Below are 18,692 nucleotides of genomic sequence, written 5' to 3' on the forward strand. Positions count from 1 at the left end.
TAGCATGTCAGCCTTTACTGCTTCTTTGCATCATTTTAATTGCTGGTATTTTTATGGAATGGTGGTTTAACTATCCTTCCCAGTCATGGCAAGGAACAGGCAGGAATGTAGCCTTTAATGGGCTGAAATTGGTCCGTCTAGGTAACTGTTTCAATTTTTGACTCTAAGTTTGTTTAACTGCCAAAATGTGAATTTACTTCCTTCTTGGCCTCCTGTGAGACAATTTTTGGATTGATATTCCTGGAAATATTTAGGTTGGGAAAGACTTTTAAAATCATTGAGTTGAACTGTTAACCCAGCATTGCCAAGTCCACCACTAAACCATGTCCCCCAGTCCCACGTCTACACGTCCTTTAAATATCTGCAGGGATGGTGACTCAACCACTGCCCTGGACAGCATCTTCCAAAGCTTGACAGCCCTTTTGGTGAAGAAATTTTTCTTAATATCCAATCTAAACCTCCCCTCCCATCTAAATTGAGGCCATTTTCTTTTACTTGTTACTTAGGAAAAGAGACCAACCCCTGTCCCTGTCTCCCAGCTCAACAACTGGTCTTACCATTAAAGACTGAGGCAAAGAAAGCATTAAGTACCTCAGCCTTCTCCTCATTCTTTGTCACTGTGTTTCCCCCTGCATCCAACGAAGGATGGAGCTTCTCCTTAGCCCTTCTTTTGCCTCTGATGTATTTATAGTGGTGGTTTTTATTGTCTTTTATGGCAGTAGCTGGATTAAGTTCTCATTGGGCTTTGGCCCTTCTCTTCCTGCATAACCTCACAACATCCTTGTAGTCATTCTGAGTCACCTGCCCCTTCTTCTGAAGGTCATAAAACCTCGTGTCTTGAGAGACTGGAATGCTATTTCACCAGCATTATAGTCTGCATTGCAGTTTCTACAGCTGATTTAGTCTGGTTTATATTTCCTGCTTTCAGATGAATGACATAACAAACTACTAATTCATTGTCTTATTCATGGAGGATTTTCTTTTTTGTGTGTGAAGAAACAACAAAAAAAGCCCTTTTAAAGTGCAGGTTGCTGTAAAGAGATTTTTTTTCCCCCCCGCAATCCTTCCTTTAGTAGTCTCTTACATTTGAGAATGATGATTATGAACAAAAAGGAACTCATCAATTTTCAGGGTGATTTTGTGTATCCATGGTATACAGTCGGATTGCAATCATGGGCAAAGCTGTTAAGACATGAACCAAAAAGTAATTAGTTACTATAGAATTGTAATAGAGTTCTTCTTTTGTGCCATAAAGCAAAAAGTCCGTCTTCTAATATGATGAGCTGTTAATGAAATTGATATTTGAGACTATGTAAAAAGGAGAATGGAGGGAAAAAATGGTCTGGTTCATGAATTATTTCATTTCGCTGGAATAAAATAGCTTATATTTAAATAACAGTTGTGATGATAAAACTGAATCTCAGTACTGGGACTGAAAATGCCCAGAGACTTGTAGGAAGAGTAATCCAGTGAGGTTTGGAGGACAAGACCTGAGACTGCCCTAAAGAGTTGGAAAGTATGTTCTAAATTTGCTGGCTACTCAGGTAACAGGCTTCCATGGCTTGGACCCCGGTGCCCTTTCCCACTGCAGGGTGCAATCCTGCAATGTTGCTCTTCCTTGTAGCATTTAAGTTTTATAGGATAGGCCAAGCAGAAGAAAGAGCACAAGGTAGGGAAGCTTCAAAATTAACTCGTTGGGGTGGTGTAAGACTGTTTAATCTGTGTTCACACATTGAACAAGATGAAATGTATTGATGAATGCAGGTGGTAAGAGGATGCTGCAAAGCCTTGTGTGCTGATGTGCACCAGGAGCGTGGGCAGGTTCTTGCTCCTGCATGGGATTACCCATGGCCTGGGTTTGGCAATTCCATATGTCTGGGTAGGGTGATCTGCTTGGAGACTCAGATTGGACAGAAGTGGCAGAGTCTTCTGAAGCCCAAAGGCATGAGGACATACTGCCAGACTTGGGCCAGCAATGCAGGGAAGCAGTGAGGTCAGCAAAACAAAATGAAGGCCTGGGAGGATGCGGCATTCAGACCTGGGTTAGACGAGCTTTGCCTCTAATCATAAATGCTAATTGCCTTTAATGAGATGCTTGCAAGTGGAAGACCTGGGTGTCTAAGCTGTGTTGCACAGCTAGTTTTTTGCATTGGGCCTGGAAAATATTTCTTGAATTAAATGTAAAGATAAAACTTAGCCAAAAGAAATAGGAGAGCTTTTTTTACAGGAAGCACTTCTGACCTGCTGCTGTCAAACTGTTTTAATGCAGAAAGGTCAGGAGCTTTCCCTTGTTTCATGAGTATATTTTTGAAGCCAGCCCAGTGTGGGGTTTTTTTTCTTTATGTACAGTGGTTTGGAGATTTTTTTTAAGTTTTAAACAGAGCTTAGTTTTCCTTGGATTTGCTTTGAAGCTGTTTTCTGAGTGGAATTTGACTTCAGAATAATATCGCCCCCTTAATGCAGGCTGCAGTGCTCCTTACTGCCTGTAAGAAACAACTGCAGCATATTTACAAAGTTCTTTATTTCTCTTACTTTAGGTCTTAAGCATCCAAGTGAAGTGTTACCATGAAATCATTACTATTGGTTACAGAGTCTACCACTCGTATGATTTACCATGGTTTCGATCCCTCAGCTGGTGAGTAGCAAGCCAGAACATCAAGAAGCTGGGATGTGAAACTTAAATCATCTTCTTCCTCTCCTGTTGTGGTGTAATGACAGCTTTGTGGGTCATGTGCAGACATAAAACTTCACACCTGTCTCAAATACAGAATTCTGTGGTTGTGTTCCACCTGTGAACTTGGACAAGTCAGTTGGCCTTTCATTACTTGGTTTTTTTCCTTGTTTTAAATAAATCCTTGTTTGTTTTGTTTTTAAGACTTGCATTTAGTATATATTGTCTTATTAAAATAACTGTTAGCTGTTGCATATTGCAGGTACTTTTTGCTGTGTGTGAACTACTTCTTTTATGGAGAGACTGTAGCTGATTACTTCGCTACATTTGTGCAAAGAAGAGAACAGCTGCAATTCCTCATTCGTTACCACAGGTTTATATCTTTTGCACTCTATTTAACAGGTAAGTGCAGGAAGTCACAAAAATGGAAGAACTTTGTGCTGCATTTGCTTATTTAATTAAAAAGATATATATAATTGCTCCTCATCTTTATGCACTTTCAGTTTCTTTTTCCTCTTAATGCTTGAGGAAATGAGGTGTTTGCAGTTACATTTTTCCCGTGAAAAGATGAGTACAAATTTTGCATTCACTGAGAAGAAGAAAGCAGCCTAAACAAGTAGATGATCTTGAGACAGTTAAGATAATAGTGCTCAAAAGAGGTTGGCAAGCATTAATTTTGATTGCTGAAGATCTGGTGCTATTTTGGCAGGCTGTAGTAATGACTTCTATGTGTAATTGCTGTGCTGGATTGATTCTTTATTGTGCAAGTGTTCTCCTAGGGCTCCAGTAATAGGATTTACTAATATATTTTTAAACTGATTAGTCAAAGTGCCTGAGTCTTAATTTTGTCTGCAAGATATTCAGATACTTGCCTCATGGGTAGATTTCCTCCCTGTCCAAAGAAAAAAATTCTAAAAGCCTCTTCTCTAGGAAGAAGAAACACAAGCTGGCTCTCTTGTGGGGTATTGCTTTGTGAACATGTAAATATGTTTTTTCAGCAATGCAGTTTAGCATAAAAGTAAATCAGCTGAATACTCAGATTGGCTTAAGGGACAGGGGTCTGCTATGCTACAAATACTTGTAAAGTGTACTGAGAAACCTGATCTTTGTGATGAACTGTCAGTTTGTCTATTGTTGGGGTTTTTTTCTTAAACCAAAGAAAAATTCTGCTCAGTGCTTAGATCACAAACTTGAAACCAGCTTTGCGGAACTTGACCTTTTTCAGCGGCTTTGGCTTGAGGAAACTAACTTAAATAATGCCTTGTGACCTGGTGAGGGGAGAGATGAGACAAGCCAGGCATGAGCAAAAGGAGGAGGCAGAGCATAGCAGAGCCCCTTGACATTGGGATTATGGGGTCACTTAGGGGCTATCACGAGAATTCAGGGTCTTTTGAGGGCCTCTGACCTCCACTGGCTCAGGAAGTTGTCCTGGGAGAGAAGGCGCTGTATTAATCCCCCCGAAAGTTCTTTTTGGTCAGCTGAATTCTCCAACACCTGTGCTTCCCACTTGCATTGCATGCAGCCATATGCCTGCCTGGGGGAAAGGGGCAAGCTGGTCTTTTCCTTTCATTTATTTCTGTTAGTAATTCAAGACCAGTTTGTTCACCTGGCTTTTGAGTGGTTTTTAAAAGTCATGATCTCCTTTACTAAAAATAGATGTCCACAATGGGACCCTGTATGTGAGATGGATGTTCTTTACTGATGTTAGCTAAACCTGTGTTAACTAAATCATAATCTTGTATGAGAATAATTCTATATGTACACTTAACTGCATATAATTCAATGCTTCTGGCAGCAAAGGGATTAAAACTGCTTCAATGGAAGAGAATTACTGGTATATCACAGTGTCATTGAATATAAGATGGTACAAACTGCACTTGCTTTGTTTTACAGGATTCTGCATGTTTGTTTTGAGTTTAGTGAAGAAACATTATCGTCTGCAGTTTTACATGGTGTGTATTACCCACTTTGCTGTGGCCATTCACATTATGAATGTCACTAGAAACAGTCATGTCCATATGTTCATAAAATAGTTCAGAAGAGGGGTGTGAAAAATGTGCTTAAATTGAGAGTAACATGAAATCAAGTGGTGTTGGACTGTATCTGTTCACCTTGCAGATTATTATTATTATTATTCTATCCCAGGATGTGGCCTTTCAGTCAGTACAAGGTGTCCTTGGTGAGGCCTTGCACACGTCCAACATGATATGTTTCCCTTAGTGATAGGCTGATCTGAAAGAGCTTGCTAGAGGAGGGGGATGCATCTCCCTGCCAGGTCTGAAGCTGAACAGTTCAGCATTGTGTGGAAAGTGGTTGTTGTGACTCAAGTGTTGTTTTCTAGAGGCCCCACTGAAGTACCTACCATGAAGGGAACTTGATCTTAACCCCTGTGTGGAATATTTATTCTGTGACACTTCACAGCTGTTCTGGTCTTCTGCTCTGCAGTGTCTCAATAGATCATTGATGTGTTAAAAGAAGCAGCATTCTCATCTCTCATATTTGTCCCCCTAATAATCAGCATAGTAGCTAAGCAACAACACGAACCTTTTTCTTATGTGTATCTTATACATTGAAAACTAATTTTGTAACATTACAGGTTCAAACCAAAGCAAACAAAACACCCAAAACAGACCCAAAACACCCCACTGACAGTGCCCCACCTCCCACTCCTATATAGGAATGATCAGAAATCACAGTGAAACAGCAATGCAGTACAGCTCCTGTCTTGAGAGAACTTGAGCAATCAGGGCATTGCACAACTTTAAAGATTTCCTAAAGCTCTGGGAATGCAGTTAACCCCTCTGTTTCTCCACTACTTTAGGTAACACTTTACCATTGAGGATCCCCAGTTCTAGAGTAGGACTTAACTGAGCCTTGTATAAGCATGTAAAAAAAATCTTTTACTCAAAATAATGCACCCTGTTTGTAGGAGAACTTGCCTGACAGTGAGATGCAGCTTTTCTAGAGGGATAATCTTTTATCTTCTAATCTGTAAAAACACCTCCTCATCTTCAGATTGGCACAATGTAAATGTATTAACTTGCCATGTTCTTTTTACCTTTTTCCTATTCTGGAAAGAAGGTGAAAATGTGTAGTGTCAGTCACGTGACTTGGTGTCTGCCCAGAAAACATTAAAATGTGACTACCCAGGAATTGCAACAAAACAGAGGGAAGCCATATATCTACTGTGTGGCAACACAGTGTTTAGGAAGAAAAGGACAGTCTATCCCATCCCTGGAAGTGTCCAAAGCCAGGCTGGATAGGGCCCTGATCAATCTGGTATAGTGGAAGGTGTCCCTGCCTGTGGTGAGGGACCTTTCCAACCAAACTGTTCTGTGATTCTAATAGAGTAGGCATTTGGTTTTAGGGGGTGTTCCAATGTCAGTATACAAATACTAAAAATTTTGCTGCAGAGCTGCTTTAATTAACCAGCAATTAATATTTTCAGAAATAGTCATTTCTTGTACCCCTCCCCCCCTCAGCCTTCTCAAGTTGTCTGAGTCTGGCTGCAATAGGAAAACACATGTGGTAAGAGAATTAAGAAGTAGGACATTTTGGGTGTTAAATGGCCCAGAAATTTAGAGTGCCTAAATTTGTTGTATCATGAGAAAACTACCAGTTCTTGATTTAAAGGTGTTTGGAAAATAAAATCTACTGCAGAATCTTTACTGGTAACCTGTTTGGAAACCACTTTATTGTACACTGGCTCTACAGATTAAACATCAAGTACATACAGTAGTACTGAACTAAATGGTTGTTTAAATGACCATGCCCTTAAAAACAAACACTTTAATTTTGCTAATCCTCAGAATTTTCATGTTTCATAAGAGTATTCTGTTATGAGAGAGATCCACATCTGTGTAACATGACTCTTTCATGAGTAGTTCATTGCCATTTTATTGTTACAGTTCTAACATGTCTGTTGTATGTATATACAGAATATCACATTGCTTAAACTTCTTTGCTGCTTTCATGCTGGAGGTGTATGTCTTACTAAATCAGGTGTTAAACTGTTAAAAAATTCTGGGTGGAGGTAAGTGATGGAGAAACCTGCTGAAGTTTCGGAACTTGCTTCAGAAAGCCAGCTCACCTGTGATATACTGCATGCACACATCTCTTGCATTATCACTAGAACTGATCTTCCCAGGGAGCTCCTCAGCAGCTCTTCAGCAGCTCATGTAGCAGCAGCTCCTGTAGCCAGGATTTATGGAGGTGTACGGGTCGGTGTTTTCACTAACTGTTGTGTTGTTGCATTGTTAACAGTTCGCATGGACTCATGTCACTTTGCTGATCACTGTAACTCAATCTCATCTTGTCATCCAAAATCTCTTTGAAGGCATGATCTGGTAAGGGGACAGTAACAAACTGATTTGTACCTCTATTGCATTGAAAGGTTGGTTCTTTTGCAAAAATCTAGTTAGGGAATAATCGTGACAACAGTTAAAGCAGTACAAATTAAAGGAGTGTTAATGTCTAGTTGGAAGGGGAATTGGAGGAATTGGGAGTGATGAGGTAAAGCATATAGGAGAGGAAGCAGAAACCTCTATCTAGATTGACAGACACAAGTTTGACAGTTTTGAACAACCACTTCATTTACTTGCAAGGAATAGAATTGATTGCTTGCTAAGGTCAAATAGTTTCCACAGCATTTTGCTGAATGGATGAATATCCAGCGATTCTTTTGCAATTACTTGGGAGCTTTGGGTTGCTCAGAGCTATAGAAGTTGGACCATTTAATTTGAAATCCCCAATCTGGCCACATTCCCTGCACCCTTCCCTGTTCAAATAAATTCAGAGTGCTTAAAATATTTTAAGAGTTTTAATCTTGATTATTGTTGGGCAATCTTTGTGCCCCATTTCCAGTGATACATTAAATTTTGGCAGTGCAGTTAAATTTGATTACTTAAAGCCTCTCCTCAGAGAGTGGGTGTGTTTTCCTACCCCTCACTTCTTCAGGGACAGGGTAAATTTCAAGTCAGGAAAGAAGGAAGAAGCACATGGAAGATGGTTTGTGTTCTTCCAAGGACATAGTGCTGTATGTTCTCCTCTTCCTGATATATGTACATCTGGGGAGATGATTGCAGACAAGGCATGCTTAGAAAGAAAGCCCAAAGCCTTTGACAAAGTTTCTGTATACAAATTCTTTTTGTAGTGATTATATTCATGTGTCAAAAACTGAACCTAGTTGCTTTGCTAGCCTATTATTTCTTATTGCTACTCTTGCTAGACAATTTGGCAGATGATCAAAAAATCTGACTTTTAGCTTATTAATACATCTGTACTTTGAAATGGAGAGAAAAAAAAAAAAAGAGAGCTTAACAGGCTTGAATAACAACTTCAGATGGGGTCTGCATGCAAAGAACACTTAAAAAGCTGCTCCGAACTGACAAGAGGGGGAAAAAAATAAAAGGAAAACTCCTTTTTTAGATTTAGCTGTCATTTAAACTTTTCAAGTAATTTGCTTGTTTTGATACTACCAAAAACATTAACATGTTTATATCTGTTGATTTCTTCTTACCTGTGGTACCAGTCTTTAAGCCTTATAGGAAAAAGCCAGCCTGTTCATATTTTAAGCTCATGCACCAAAATAACACTTTAACTTGAACTAACATGAATCTGTAATGATCTTGTTTGGCTGAAGACTAAAACCAGTGTAGCTAAATGTGGTGCTCATGGGGGAACGAGGTGAACACATTATGAAACATAATTCCTTCCAAATACTGCAGAAAAATTTCCCAGAAAGAAATTCTGCTCTTTCAATTTTTGTCCTGTGTTTAGGTTCAGGCAGTTTTTCTCTGTGAAACTTTTAATGTCTTTCTCTAGGTTTCTGGTTCCAATTTCAAGTGTTATCTGCAATGACATTGCCGCTTATATTTTTGGATTCTTCTTTGGCAGAACTCCATTAATTAAGGTAGGTGCTTAGGCACTTCCTCACTAACAAGCTTTTACAATTTATAGCAATTTTGTTACTTGTTCAAAAACATGTTAATGGAAAAAAATACCCTGTACTGCATGATTCACATCTTTGCTAAAAAAGCTTAAGCTGACTATCCTGTTCCTGAAAACTTGTATATGGGAAACTGGGATTAATGTGAATGTGATACTGGCATTACAGGATAATACAGTTTGAGCCTATTGCATCATCATTTATAACTGCATTCTTTTGGGATTTCAGGTGCAGGTTTAGCTGCATGCTTACTGCACAGAAACTTTAATTTGAAATAAGCCACTGGGTCATATATACCTGCTCCTCATTCAGTCTTGTTGACTGAGAAGGTCTCAAGCTTTTATCTTCCTATTCTGGTAGGATATGCAAGACCCCACACAAAGCTGTGAATTATTTCATGATGTTGCCATGTTAACTTTTGGAGATTTAGTTGGTTCTGATATTAAACTGCCCTTAAATTGAAAATCTGATAGAATTTGGTGAAGAAAACAGCTTGGCACACCGGTCTCTCTAGCTATCTAGTTATGTATTGGTTATCCAGCCTGTCTGCAGGAAGCTGGTGTCTCCTGAGGAGCATCCCCAGCAGTGGTTGTGTCACACCCAGGTTTCTGGCACTATCTAAATGAGCACTTGCTTGCAGAGCTCTGCAACAGAGCTGAGGTGTGCTCATGCAGATTTCCCAGTCTTCTGCTTGAAAGGAGTTCAGCTGCTTAATCTGGGTCAGATCCGGCCAGCAGCAGGCTCCAATCAGCAGAAGCAGATGGGATGGGAGCTCTCCTTTCCCTCAAACTGCCCAGTGGCACCGACAAAAATGTGGCTTTTTGCTACCTTGCCTGGGACAGGTCCTTCTATTTATCATGTTCAGTAGCTGCAGCTGCTGACATTCAGTATTTCACACAAACCTTTAAAAAACCAAGTAGGAGCTTAATTTGCACAAACAAGATCAAGAAATAGAGTAAAAGAGGTGCAGTGATGTAACTAATGGACTAACACTATCTCTTTTGTGCCCAGCTGTCTCCAAAGAAGACCTGGGAAGGGTTCATTGGAGGCTTCTTTTCCACTGTTGTATTTGGATTTATTGTAAGTAACCACAGTACACTCATAGAACCATAGAATGGTTGTGTTTGGAAGGGACCTTAAAGATCACCTCATTACAGTCCCCCTGCCATGGACAGGAACACCTCCCACTACCCCAGGTTGCTCAGAGCCCATCTAACCTGGTCTTGAACACTTCCTGGGATGGGAATTTCCTTGTATAGATTCAGTCTTCGTATTTTTACTTGAAATAAAATTGCTGATAACTTTGGTTATCTCAAACTGCTGAAAGCCTAAGAGTTAGGGTGGTTTTTGGCTAGGGAATTCTGCCAATTCGTAACTAGCTGGAAAGGATAGGCAAGGTTTTAACCTCTCCTGAATAGATAATATTGCCCATTTTTTGCCATTGCTGTTACAGTATCTGGAATAGTTTTATCTGTTAGTTGCATCCCTATTTTGAAACTGAAGTTTATCAATAGCATTATTTATGCTTTGTGAAGTAGTACTTTCATGTTACATGGTTTGTAATGACATTTCTCCTGGAAAGCAATTTATTCTAATGATATGCACAGGTGATAATACCAGCATAAGTAGCTGTTGTGACAAGTAATTTGTCACCAAGGTCAGCAGAACTCATAAGAGCCAAACTTAGTAGAAGAGATATTCAAGTTTTAATGGACAAGTGAACTGCAAAAAATTATGAGTGGATGACATTTTTGGGTTTTATAAGGCAGAAACGTCCAGTAGATACAATTCTGAGAGATAGGAAAAGGAAAACAATTTGGGAGATCATCACTAAGCTCATTGAACATCTGCCTTGTTGAGGCATCCTCTAGTTTAAACAGGTCAATTTTTCTCCATTCTGTGTCTCTTACTAGAAAGATTTTTATTACCCTGAGTTTGTGGTGATAAAGCCATTTATTAAGCCATGATTTTTGAGTGAAACAACAAATGTCTAATTCAGGAGTTCTTGTTTTGCTTTTCAGTTTTCCTATTTTTTGGCTCAACATCAGTACTTTGTCTGCCCTGTGGAATACAACAGTGAAACCAACAGATTTGTGACAGAATGTGAACCTTCTGAGCTCTTTCAAATGAAGAAGTACTCTGTGCCACCATTGCTTCAGGCTGTGTTGGGATGGGTAAGGAAAAAACCCAGGCTTTGGTTAAAATTGAAATCATGCTTCCCAGCTTAAATGGGTTTCCAAACCATTTTAGAAGGGTATCTGAATGCTGGTAAGGCTGGAAGAGTAAGAACTGGATCAATGCCATGAGCCTCTCCATAACTCGTATGGGGGATGTGGTCACCGAAGCAGGATGGAAATGCACGGTTGGAGTGACCCGAGGGAACATGCCTGTGTTCTCGTGGCCTGTGTTCTCTTTGTGCTGGAAATGGATGCCACTTAGGCATTTTGCAGACCTATTTTTGAAGAAAAACCTTTGAAATATTTTTGTGGGAAGTGGACAAAGGCTTGTTATGGCCCGAATTAGTGGCAAGCTGAAGTAAGCCTGTAGAATTTCATTCTCTTTTCAGCTAGCATGTAACTGCTGTTAGGATTGGAGTTTTACTGTCTTCATCACATAGCATCCTGTATGTTAGTGCCACTACTTCCACACCGAGTGAAAAAGAACTACCAGCAGCAGTTCCATGAAATGTAATCTCTGACCCTTTAAAATATGTAAGCTTAAAATGCCTACCATTAAACATTTTTAAACACAGTGTTAATTATTTTTCTTGTAGGAAACAGTGAATATGTACCCATTTCAGATGCACAGCTTTGCACTGTCAACATTTGCCTCATTAATTGGGCCATTTGGAGGATTCTTTGCCAGTGGATTTAAGAGAGCTTTCAAAATCAAGGTGTGTAATGAGTCCTGTAAGGTGGTTTCATTTTGGTTTTCTCTTTGGATTAGATAAATTGGTGGGGCAGGGTTTAGGGTTTTTCTAAATCATTCATTGTAGTAGCTGGAGTTTCTACTAAGTTGTGATGATGTTTGAGCTGGTATTTAGCATCAGAAGCAGGACTTTGTTTTATCAGATGTGTGTGTGTGTGTGTGTGTTATTCTTCAAACTTGCACAGTCAGCATGTGACGTCAGTGCTGGAAACTTAAGAATAATGTGTAGTTTGGTCAATAATTACTCTTCCAAGTCATATTGCAGAAGTGGTTTAGACAAGCAAAATGTGAGATATTATAGTTGACATGAAAGGCAATCTGTAGAAGCGCTGACAGTGATTTACCCTTCAGATTGTGGCTGACTGGTTTTTACCAGTGGTATTTGTGTCACCAGCAGAGCCAGGTGTGTCAGGCTCACCAATGCATGAGATGTTTGGCTTTGCCAGTACAGTGCTGCCTTGTAACAGCAGTGTGTATTGGCAAATTATGTGATCTGCTACCCTCTGTTTATTGCAAGGTGAGCACTGTCGCTCGTGTCAGTGTTGTCCCTGGCTGGTATTAAATGGCAGCAGGAATGTGGCAAGAGGGCAGCCCCAAATTTTCTCCCAACCTTCTTTATGTCTTGGTAGGACTGCTGTAATTCTTATCCTGTTGCTTGTTGTTGTTCATGTTGTTATTATGTTGTTATTCCGTATGTCCACCGAGCTGCATGTGCTTTGCACAGAAATGTGTAAACCTCTCTGTTTGTGCTGAATTCCTGTACATGTGCTTGTACTGACCCCTCTTTCTCATGCTGGTCCCAGCAGCTTGCCCAGCAGCTTGCTGGCCACAGCACTCTTGTACCTGTATGGCCAGGTAGCAAGAGACTGTGTGAAGAAGGAATGTGGGATGAAAAAAATGCTGCTGAAAAGCAGCACTTATTCTTAGATTAGAATATTAAAAAGTAGATTCTTTTTAAAACTTCTGGGCCCCAAAGTGATGACCAAAGGACTGTCGGGAAGTCAAGGATATTGTGGAGGTGCTGCTGAAGGCAGTGTGTTGGTTAGGTTAAACACTCCATGCCTGCCCAGCACTGGGCAGGACTAGTTTAACTTGCTGGCAGTCACCCCACGTCACTGACTAAGGTCAGGGTTTTCACTCACAGAGGACACAAGTGAGTGTGGCTGACAGAAAGGATGTCTGAAGGTATTTTGATTGATAAAGCTGTTCTATAGACAAGATAGGTAACACAAAGGTAGTGTATGGAGCTTTGTTTGCATCAGAAATACATATTTTTAAAGTAGTGATCATTTTCACAATGTGTTTTTTGATTCTGTTAGATATATTTATATAATATGCACATATTACGGTTTTTAACTGTGGTAGAGGATAAAGCAAAAAAGATATTAAAGATGAGAATTAGATTCTGCAGAGGCAAAGAAGGACAGCCAGTATCTTAAGAGGTTTGCTTCAAAATGAAGTGTGTATAGGCACACCAGTGTTCTCAGTACTGGCAGACCTGCACCTGACCTACTGCTGTCCTCTTGTGCAATACTGTGGACAAGTTGCCTCTTCTCTTCTTTTTCTTCTCACCCGTTGACTCAGCTTTGCAGTTAAGAACTCCTTTAGCAAAGGAGCCTCTTGCTACCTTTTGGCTCACTGCAGTGAAACTGTGGCTTACTGGCAGCCCTGATGTGCTGCTGCCAAGTGATACATCCTTGGCATGTTCTGTGGGAACCACTGACCATCTTTTTTTTTTCTCTTCTTTCCCCTCCCTGTCCTTCACACCCAAAAGGATTTTGCAGACACGATCCCTGGGCATGGTGGGATAATGGATCGCTTTGATTGTCAGTACTTGATGGCCACTTTTGTTCATGTCTATATCACCAGTTTCATAAGGTATGGGCTTTTTACAATATTACCTACTGAAGCATGTATAGGAGCTGTACCATAATGAATGCATGGGAGTTATGTTAGCATAGCAGAGATTGCAGGTTGTTAAATAGGATTTATGCAATCATTTCAAATACAGGACTATTAAGAAAACAATGTCCCTGAATAGGATTTTTGTCAGGTTCAAGCTATGCCTTAATGTTTCTGTGACTGCTGCTGAAGGTAGCCTGTGTACCCGAAATACCAGGAAGTTTTGTGTAGCAGCCTATTAGAAGTTTTACTAGAATTTACTGATTACGGAAGGGTGTAGGATGGGGTTTTGGGCAGAAGGGTTGTGCAGCATCTGCTTTCCCTGTGTGGTTCCTGAAGAGCCAGTAGGTTGTGAGACTGCAGTTCTTCCCGTGAGTTTCAGTATTTCTCAGTTGCTTGGCTTGGGATTTTCTGTTTAAGATGAAAATGCTGTGGTTAAAGAAAGGAGCCAACTTCCTAAAAATACTGCTCATCTTCCCTGAACCACACCAGCTTTCAAGAGAAATCATAGGAATCACAATTCTCTTACAACAGACAGTTTCTGAGGCAGGGGTGGGTCAAGGAGCCAAACCAAGACATGCCCTTAGTTTTGTAAATGCATATGGCTAAATAATTATTGGATACCTAATCAGCAACAGATTCTTTGCCTAGTATTTGGTTCATCTAAGAACTAAGCCTGTAAGTAAGTGGCCAGCTAAAAATGAGGCTGATATTTAGAAAAGCTTGGTTGAATTTGCAGTTTTCTTTACTGAGTTGGCCAATTTCCCATTTAGTTCAGTAGTACGTAATTTATCTGGCAGGCAACAGATACTAAATGAAGATCTGCTAATAAAAAACATCGATTACAGTGATAAAGGATGAATCAGGGAATCTTATTTGTCATAAACCTTCTTAATATCCCCATTTGACAGCAAATAGAAATGCCTTTTATTTCCTGTTTATATTGAGCTAAGAGTATGCTTTGCTAGTAATGCTGGCCTGTGCATCCTGAGGAGATAGACTGGGAGAAATCCATAACTTGTTGTCCTCAAAAAAGGGAATGCATTGTTTGGGCAGCAAGAAGAAATCTAAAAGACTCCTTAGAGCTGTTGTCACAAAAAAAAATTAATTTTTTTCATTGACAGGGGTCCAAATCCCAGCAAATTATTGAAACAGCTGTTGATACTTCAGCCTGAACAACAATTAAGTGTGTATAAAACCCTGAAATCTCACCTTGTTGAAAAGGGGATCCTGCAGCCATCTCTAAGAGGGTAGTTTGTCAAAACAGAGGACTAGAAGAAGACTCCATTTACAAGAAGCCTGTGGAAAAACATTGCAAAAGTGTGCATAAATAATGGCTAAAGGAAGAGTAGTTTGTGGTCTGGATGTTTCCTGAAATGAATGTGAATGCTATGACTTCCTACTAGGACACTAAAGACCTCTTACTCCTAAAATAATTCAAATGCTTACAAAGTAATGGTACACATGCTGTGTATTTTAGTTCCTGAGGTGGATGGCAGCAGTCTTTCTTCAGCACCCAGCCTGACAGTCTTTGTATTTAAGAAAAAATAATGAAATTCACTGTACGTTTTTAATGAGTTATTTAAAACTGTGTATCTTAGCAAATACCTTTTTGGTCTCCAATGGTTACTGAAGTGTAAACACATCAGGCAGGCAGTAACTTCTATATGGGCTGGTGCTGAAATTACTATTGGCCAGAAAACACTGGCCTGGTCAAAGAAGTACTTCAAGCCTGCTGTATCAGACTACCCATATTTACTTAATTGTTCTGAAGAGTAAACCTAGCTCTGTTTTTAATTTAACAGCTTTCTTATGAAACCATTTCATGCTTTCAAGAGAAAAGTACATTTATGGAAATACAGCTGGGCATTGAAATACAGTTGGGCAGTTCGGGCTGTGGAGCTGCCCCTTTTTTTTTTTTTTTTTTGTTAACATTACAGATTGTAAACAAGTGTGTACCTCCAGCAGTAGAGATTACCTGAGAAAACAGAATTCTTCAGCCCAATAAACAGATCAGGGCGAATCTGAAGCTTAAGTTCCTGGTTTCCATGGCCAGGTCAGTGTCTGAAGACAGTAATTCAAGCCTTATTCCTTGTGCCTCTTAACTGCTGTGTAGAATTGGCGTATTTCCTTCTTTTTAAAAGCACTTTGAGGTCCCAAGTAAAAAGTGAGGTTTAAGTGGTGTGTATCAGTGTGTTACTCAGTGAAGGCAGAAACGTCTATCTCATAAATGTGCACAGTGCAAGACAGGATGCATGGTTCTTTTGCTGTGTGTTATTATTTATAAAGAAGATCCTCAAGCAAGCCTGGGTGACCACAGAGGGATTCGAATGGAGAATTTTTATAGAAAGCAGCTATTCTGTAGACTTAGTGGGGTATATGAGGAGAATTGATGCTCTATGATTCTCAATCCTAGTTGTTTTACAACTTTTTTCATCATGTGACATGTCTTGATGCAAATAAAAATATGAACTTTTTTTGAAATGACAAAAATTACTCCTGTACAAACAGAAAGCACAAATGCCAATTTTATTTTTATGAACTGTAATTTGATAAATTTCATTTTTCCAACTAACTGTAAATAAGTTTCTCCACGTACTGATGCCACATCTATGTGTGTGTATATAAATTATTAAAAGATGTGTATATATATATTAAAGATTAAAATTTAAATGGTTGGTGCTACTTGAGGATACAATCATGGAGAAAATAACTTGGGTGGGTGATAAGATGTATCTGTAAAATTCACACTGCTTTTTGTTGAACATCATGTAGCCAAGACCACCGTGCACTCTGTTTTGCACTGGGGCTTTTACAGCTTGTGTATGGAAAGGCACCCCTTTGTACATTCAACAAAATCCAGGTCTAAAGTAATTCCTGTTGATGTCAGGTATTGACAGAATTAAATTATATGTGACCTGGAGATTGTACTACTGTATTGAAGGAACACTCCAAGAGGTGAAAAACGTCACCTGCTGCTTGTCCATCAGTGGCTCTGCGACTTGGCTGGGTTGGAGGGGGCTGAAGTTCAGCCTTTACTCCAGATAGGGCATAACCTGAAGTTAAAAGGTAGCACAGCTACCTTTGGAAAGGTGATTTAAAAAGAAGGAAAGAGAAAATGAAAGGGAAACCAAAATAGAATGTCTGCAAAACTAGCTTTTAGATGAGGCTTTGGTTATGTATGGGACTCTGGTAGATGTTATGCTAAAATGCAGCCATACTGGAGCTAGTATATTGTTATCCTGGGTATTAAAAAAAAAAAATCTAAATATTTAAAAATTATACAGAGAATGTATATGTAAAAGGGTAATTGTTACTTCAGAAACTTGAAATTTTTAGTGTAATTTTATAGCATGTACAATAAGGAAGTTAAAATATATTTTAGTATTTAATACAACAGAGCATTTGAAATTAATTGCTATCTATGTGCACAATAGAAAATTCAACACTGCAGTTCTCATTTTCAATGTTAAAATGAAGATGGGATCGCCTGTGAACTCACTCATCAATTTTCTCGATAGAGTAATAGCTTCCTTCTGGTTTAGGCTTGGTGTAAATATGGCTGAGCAGGATCTGTCACTATGAAGTGGCATCTATGCTTGGTTACTATAAAGAGAATTTACCCCACTGGCTACTTCTGTTAGTTCAAGCATTGCAACATGATCAACAGGAAAGTTTAACTTTTTACACCATGATTCTTTTCACTTGCACTTTTGTCCCAAGTGGCTATAATTACCTGCTGAGCAAAAAAGAGAAATGTATATTCTGTAAATATTGTAAATGGTATGAGCATATAATGTCTGTTTTAGTTTGACTGTTTCAATCTTTCATTGAAGCAGGTGTTGTAAAAAAAATAAAATTGGGACAGAAGTCCTCCTGTCTTTTATTTCCTATAGCATGTACACTGGGTGGAGTTTTCTTAACAAGAATTTATATTCCTTTGTATTCCTTACATTTGTGTTCTTAATAGAGAAGTCTGCTACTAATTTCCATCCTTGTCTGTTGCTGAAACTTGTACAATGTGCCTCATGTCTGAAGATATGCAAGCTTGTCATCTTTTCCTAAAGGTGCTCACTTCGACAGTACTGACACAGGCCTGTCAGTATTCACCATTTGGGGTGATGATGGGGTGGCAGCTGGCAGCTACCTCTCCCTGCTTTCCTGTTTCTTCCCTTTTAAGTCTTGGATCTGAAGCCCTTCGCCTCCTGCAGCCTCAAACAAGCCAGGTAGGAAATGCATCTTATTTCTAAATTACATAGACTGTAACATCTGTTAAACACTCACCATCAGCCAGTTGTGGGCGTGCTGTGCACCTCCTTGCATTTTAGAAAACTTGTGGAGAAGCACAGAGCTTTCCTGTCGTCTGCCTCTATTTCCTAATGGTCTTCTGAGGAAAGGAAGGTGAAAGTTAGCAGTGAGTTTTCTCCTGCTAAACAGATAATGTTTGGGACTGTTACTTTCACAGTCCTTTTGCCCAGCTGGTACTATTTACCTGCATGTAGCTAAGTTGCAATTGCCCTTTCTCTTGCAAGTAGTTTCCCAATTATAAAATGGATATCCAGTTCCTTGTTTAGCAATTTCAAATTGCATTAACTTAGGCATGAGTCCTATATCTGACAGGATGCCAGAAACAGGTGGGAATGTGTCGCCCATAAACACACACCACATTTAGGTTGGAAAATACCCTTGAGAAGATCGAATCCAGCCATTAGCCCAGCACTCCAAGTCCTCCATTAATGTACAGCTGAGTACTACAGACAGTGTGATTTGTTCATTCGGTATGTACTGCACCCTGACTTCCCAATATTGATGCTTGTTCCTTGATGAATTACAGGACACCTTTTGATCCGTAAAGGAACAGGTGAGAAAGACTGGCATTATAAGGATTTCGTTAGCATGAACATACCCTTTGTAAGTGAGTGTGTAAAGGCAACATATTCTCACAGGGAAGTCAAGGTGTAAAGTTTCAGCCCCATTTAATTGCCACCAGGTGACTTGCACCTGTCTGTGTCGAGCTGCAGTAGCAGTAGTTTGCTTCCTCACGTGGTTGCTGCTCCCATGTGAAGTGACTGGGCCAGTTGTCCCCAGCACAGCAGGAACTTGAGTTTTGAGCTAGTCCCACGCAGAGTTTTCGGAGCAAGAGGCTGGATTTTCACTCTGCTGTTGGGACCCTGCTCTTTGATTGCAGGAAGTGAAATACTTGTGCTATCTGGCAGATATCATGCACACCTCTAAAGAAAACAT

At 39.7% G+C, this 18,692-nt stretch overlaps 1 protein-coding gene across 1 annotated transcript in view; it reads left to right on the forward strand.

The window, feature by feature from the left end:
* The window catches only part of CDS1 (CDP-diacylglycerol synthase 1), a 29,633-nt gene extending 12,290 nt beyond the window's left edge, over positions 1–17,343 (forward strand). The window contains exons 4-13 of the mRNA XM_039551163.1: positions 2,538–2,635; positions 2,934–3,073; positions 4,565–4,623; positions 6,935–7,017; positions 8,495–8,582; positions 9,630–9,698; positions 10,640–10,792; positions 11,392–11,511; positions 13,321–13,424; positions 14,573–17,343. Coding sequence (XP_039407097.1) covers positions 2,538–2,635; positions 2,934–3,073; positions 4,565–4,623; positions 6,935–7,017; positions 8,495–8,582; positions 9,630–9,698; positions 10,640–10,792; positions 11,392–11,511; positions 13,321–13,424; positions 14,573–14,702 — 1,044 coding nt within the window. The 3' untranslated portion in view covers positions 14,703–17,343. The remainder of the gene's footprint in view (positions 1–2,537; positions 2,636–2,933; positions 3,074–4,564; positions 4,624–6,934; positions 7,018–8,494; positions 8,583–9,629; positions 9,699–10,639; positions 10,793–11,391; positions 11,512–13,320; positions 13,425–14,572) is intronic.
* Positions 17,344–18,692: the final 1,349 nt, after the last annotated feature.

This window comes from Corvus cornix, chromosome 4 (assembly GCF_000738735.6).
Source record: "Corvus cornix cornix isolate S_Up_H32 chromosome 4, ASM73873v5, whole genome shotgun sequence".
In the NCBI taxonomy this organism is placed as follows: domain Eukaryota; kingdom Metazoa; phylum Chordata; class Aves; order Passeriformes; family Corvidae; genus Corvus; species Corvus cornix.